Here is a 5480-nt window from a genome sequence, read left to right as displayed (position 1 = left end):
TCAAGAATAACAGATATTTATAATTTGAAATTGTTTACGAAACCTAGTTCGCTTATTAGGTTTACAAAACATCATCTGTGAAACATTTCTCGCTTCCAATTTACACATTAGTATGGCTGAAATTGGGTAGTGTTTCTTTTTAAGTTCTCACAATCCTGAAAAGATGACGATAGTACTGCTTATGTAGAGCTCTTTTTGAAAAACTTTACCAAAGTGGGCTTTCGAACTGCTTCCGCTGATTCCCGTGCATACGGCACCAAAGACGAGTTCCCTTCTTGAAGAGATCGTTGAATTGGCAGTCTTTGTTCCTCCTTTGCAACTTGCGCATGAAGTTGATGAAGGCAATGGCGGATCCCAAGATGTTTGGGTCGCCATTCCTTGCAACAGGACTGGGATTCTTCTTCATCTGGCGCTTGATTGATCCGGATCCTGCCTTCTTGATCTTGGACTTCCCCTGACGGGACGAAGGAGAGCGAACTGGACTGCGTTTTCCCCGCTCAGATTTTCCGGGGCTTTCCCCAAGGGCCTGACTCTCAAGCTCCTGAGGGGCGCTTCTTATATCGGAGACAGGTTCCTTCTAACTCGCGATTGTTACTGTAAGTTAAATATATCTTAAGATACAGATAGGTATGTCTTACCATATTTTTGAAGAGGGCTTTTTCCTGGAGGGTCAGCTGATTCCACCGCCTGGCTCCGAATCGCACCATGTCCCTCGGGGAAACTCCGCAGAATCGCTTCTTGTATTCGGTCAGGAAGTTTAGGTACCCATTGTTAGTAACGCGCGCTACTTTCTGAAACTTGTATTTCGGCTTACAAAGAGCCGTTCCACGTTTTTTCCCGGCCATAGTTTGTATTTGTATAAATTTAAAATTTAGTTTCCCTCCCAAGACACTGTTTGTAGGCTTGAAAACTAGTGCAAGGACTGATTTCGATTGCTGTTCTCCCAGCTTACTAGGATATAAGTTTTTTGTGATTTCTTTTAAATTTTATATTATTACAAAACAGGGTCAATGACGTGACAATGCTAGTTATTAGTTATTTTTTATTATTTAATTCAAAAAATCACTTTAAGGCTAAGTTACAATAAAAACCATTTGCTTTGCAACAAAATCAGTCAGGCACATTTGCAATGATGAAAATGTCCCTCAATTTAAATTAATGGGATATCATTTTTGATAAAATTTACGACACAAAAGTGCCATGAAAATTCTGACAATTTTTAGACAGCTGTGCTGAACGTTTTTATCCCTGCGCTTTTATTATTTTTGCTCCTTTAATTAAAGCATTTTATGCCGATGAATTGATTTCAATTATTTGTGCTGCGGTCCTGTCATCAATCCTCCTCCCCCGACCTCGCCTTACAAATTGATTTCTTGTGTTTTGTCTTGCTGAAAACAATATCGAAAGGCACAGGTGGCGCGGATGGCAAGAGCTCTCAGGGAAAAAGCTGGAGCAGCTTATGGATGGGAGGACCGAGAACAGGAATTAAGTTGAAAATAAATAAATGCAGGGGAAACGCAATTTACAGCCCATCACCTTGGAACATTCTTAGATTATTCTTTGATTAATTAATTAAATGAATTAAAAACTTAAAGGCTTGAATAGCTGGAAATATCCCAGGAACAGTGCTTTTTGGCATGGGATCTCAATCGGTTTGCCTGTTTTTCCTCGCCCAACGGCAGTTTCGCACCATTAATTTCATCCTGGGGGATTCCCCGTTCTCTGCGGTTGTGTGCGTGTTTGTCCTTTTCCCTGCATAGGTGTGAGTGTGGGGGAGAACACACACCTTTTCATGTGCTAACGAGTTGGAAAAATTATTATTACATTATTATTTTGTCGGCGAGTGATTCAACGGCAAACAGCAAAAGGTGCAACCACCGCCCCTTAACCCTTGGCCACCTTAACCCCACACTTTTCATGTGTCTGTGCGTTTCGGCTCGGGGCTTACAATAACAATAAATTTCAATTTTTCACACACACACACACGCATTGCATTCTGGGGAATTTTACTCCTTGGGTTTCCCGCAAGATTCATCCTTTATTTTTTTTATTTCCGTTTTCCACGGCGAAGGACGGAGGACAGCCCTTGAGCAGCTTGCGCTCAGCAATTTATGCGCTTTACGCGCTTTTGCTAAATAAATTTATAATGCCAGCATAAACACACACAATCAGGGAAAGGTAGGGAAAAAATACAAGGCAATTTCGACGGGGAAATACTCGTTAGTTGCCCTGAAAAATGGAAAAAAATATATAACTAAGTTAATAATAAATAATTACCAATAAGCAACAGATAAGTAAATATCTGAAATAATTATTTAAAAATTTATATAATTTTTAAAATAATAAGTAATTTTAAAAAATTAAATTTTTTTTTTAACTATTTACTTTATGTACATAAGATCTGGAATATTATGTTCACTATTTAAAAATTACTATCACTAAAGACTCATTTTGAACTAAAAGTATCGAGTGTAAATTTGTACTATTTGGTTTTTCCCATTTTATGTAATCTCTGCCAGATCTGGCATACCCCTGGATCGTTTGACAATTCCAGGGTATCCCGGAGACAGACAGACGAGTCGAGAAAGTTACACAGTTACAGTTGCATAGCCCCCAAAAACTTTGGCGAGTTTTAGAGCGTTTGTCTTGGTTTACTGCCGTGTGCCGGGTACAGTGGAGCCCGGGTTTTGTGCTACTTTAGATGCATTTGTATCAACGATAAGTTTGCGCCATGCATGTGGCGAACGCGCCCCTTTGCATTTGCCCCCCCCAACGCCCCTCCACGGGGAAAATTCCCACAAATATTTTCCGTTTGTGCGCAAGAATTGCGAAAATTTTCTCGCAATTAAAATTTGTTGCTTTCTGGGTATCATAATTTTATAAGTTTGGAGCTGGGACTGGGACCGGGACCTGGGACTTGGGTTGAGTCGTCTTTCCTCGTCGTCGCGACTGCCACATAACAAATTACAAGATGTTTGTGCATATGCTAAATATAGTACTTGTGTGCATGTTCGGAAGGGGCAACCATTAGTGAAATATTAAGGCTTCATTGTGGGCAGGGGAGGGAAGAGAACTTCATTTAGGAATAGGGCACCTTAAATATGGTTAAGCGTAGTACATAACATTATTATGCAAGTTTAAGTATATACTTTCTTTTTTACAATTTAATATTTTTTAGAGTCCCTGGTCTTATTTTGGTTAAAAAGGGAAAGTGACTTGTCGCCCAAGCCAAAAGTAAATTAAATCCCTTTAGGTAGTAGTATCAAATTAAATGGCACAGTATATTCTAATCCTATAATAAGCTTTATTATCGTATTCAAATGTGGACAAAACTCTTAGTTACATTTTTAAAATTAGCATCAATTAAATTTAAATATCCGTAGGTTAAAAAAATATGAACTAAAAATTACACAACAAAATGCTTTAAATGAGCACAGAATTTTTATTTAAAAAAGGTAAGCAAATTTGATTATTTTTATAAAAATCTATTTAGATTTCAATAAGCAAACGGGTAACTTTTCCCAACTAATTTTTAAGCCCACGTTCCGTGACCAAAAATACTCGAAAGTGAAAAAACTTTATAGCGTTTCATTAATCTGAGATTGGTTTGCGGCTTGGCTTTGCGGCTTCCTGCAGCATGCGGCCACTTTATGAAATTCTAATAAGTGTGCGGCATGTGTCATGTGGCACGATTAGTCCCCTATACGAGTACATATACGTGTATATAAGCACGGGCTCTTTCCGTTTACGGGCAGTACAAATGCCAGACTTCGGGTCAGCTTAAGAGCTTCCGGTGCAGGCCACACCTGTGGTCTCTAATGCGACTGCACTGGGGAAAATAAGTTATGAATTTAAGAGCTAGGTAAACTTAAATAAACAAAATCCAGTATAAACTACAAATCTTAGCAAACATATTTATATATTTTAAAATCCATCTAATGGCTATCTTAAAAATCTCTAGTTTTTATTATAGATTTTAGTGCCTTTCTATTTGTCGCTGTGCATTTGACAACACAGAGAACTCTCATATGCAAATGCCACCATGTTAATGCCACAAATGCGCCTAAAATTATGTTAAGCACTTGGCAGCTTTGCTCTTGGTCCCCGGAATCTACAGAGGAGGATGGAAGAGCCGGGGGTGGCGATGGGAGGCAAAACAGGGGCAAGGACATGGGCAAAGGCAGGGGCTCAAGTTCTGATGGCTTAGGCTCATTTATAAATCGACGACAGTAAATTATAAATGGAATTACTACTAGAAATCCCCTACCCTCGATCCTTAGGCCCTCTCTATCGCACACTCTACAGCCCTCTCTTTCGCACACTCTACACCCCTCTCTTGCACACCCTCTAGCACCCTCGCTTGGCCTCCATTTGTGTGTGTGCTGGCATGATTACATCAACGCCCTTTGTAAAATTGAGTTGTGCTCTGTCTTTAGCAGATTGTGCGAAAGAGAAGTTCTTAGATTAGGGCGAGAGCTTCAAAAAAGACTTAGAAAGAGACAGCAGGAGAGCTGGCGAAAGAGACAGCAGGAGAGCTGGCGAAAGAGACAGCTATATCCAGGGTGTCGCCTCCGCAAACACATGAATGTTGCAGTATATTAAAGTTCAAAAAGGCAACGACAGAATGACTTAGAGAACGCAATCCTGTCTTTTTTTCTGGCCTTTTGGGCTAGTGGGAGCATCTAGAGAGTCTGGGGGGCCTGAGGGACAACCGAAGGGTTTTTGGGGGCGGCGACAACATCTGCCATTTCATGTGGGCGTCTGGCGAAAGTTGAACAACGCCAAAAGCCTAAGGATGACAAGATGGCCAGAAAAAAAGGAGCAAAAGGAAAAGTAAGGCTTACCAAGGAGAAAGATGGCTCTGGGAAAAAGTATGGTCTCCCGAAGCCCAGAAACCAAGAACCAGGACATTGGCATGTTGGCAAAAAAGCGAAAAACAAACAGAACGAGCCACAGAGCAGTTGGAGACCAAGGCGTGAGGCGATCGCGATATGAAAAATTATGTAAAAAATACTATTGATAAAAAAACAATACTGACTTTTAGAAATATTATCAGAAAAGTTAGTTTAAAAAATTGAAAGATCACGGAGGCTCCTGAGTAATCCTGAGGGCATTAAAATAACTTTACTTTAGCCGTCTAGAAGTATGCAACAATAAATTCTGTAAAGTTAAAAATTTGCTTTAAAAAGAAAGGAATTTTTCGTTGCATACTTTCTGACATCTTTTCGTGCTATTGGCTTGTTCTTCAACATTTTATTAATATTTTTTTTAAAAAGTTGTTGCCATGACTCACGATTCCATCGCTAAGCGGTCTCATCGCGGATTTGCGCTTAGTTGAGAACTAGAGAAAAAGACGAAAAGCCTCGCGAGTTTTGCCATTTGCCGACTTCTGAGCATCGCAAACCTAGACATCCGCCTAGAACTCTTCGTCCTGGTGCTCCTGGCAGCCCCTTCCGCTGCTCCTCCTCAGCCCCATCCAG

The 5480-nt window shown here is 40.2% G+C and overlaps 1 protein-coding gene across 1 annotated transcript; it reads right to left on the bottom strand.

Annotated features, from left to right (window-relative positions):
• LOC127012488 (protamine-like protein 99C) lies at window positions 1–935 on the bottom strand. Its single transcript, XM_050890433.1, has 3 exons — window positions 639–935; window positions 210–577; window positions 1–155 (listed from the first exon to the last, which is right to left on the bottom strand). The coding sequence occupies exons 1-3, from the start codon at window positions 843–845 to the stop codon at window positions 140–142; spliced, it is 591 nt and encodes a 196-aa protein (XP_050746390.1). The 5' UTR covers window positions 846–935; the 3' UTR covers window positions 1–139.
• Window positions 936–5480: the final 4545 nt, after the last annotated feature.

The sequence above is a fragment of the Drosophila biarmipes genome, chromosome X (genome assembly GCF_025231255.1).
Source record: "Drosophila biarmipes strain raj3 chromosome X, RU_DBia_V1.1, whole genome shotgun sequence".
NCBI lineage: Eukaryota > Metazoa > Arthropoda > Insecta > Diptera > Drosophilidae > Drosophila > Drosophila biarmipes.
This window is presented reverse-complemented; position numbering and strand designations above follow the sequence as displayed.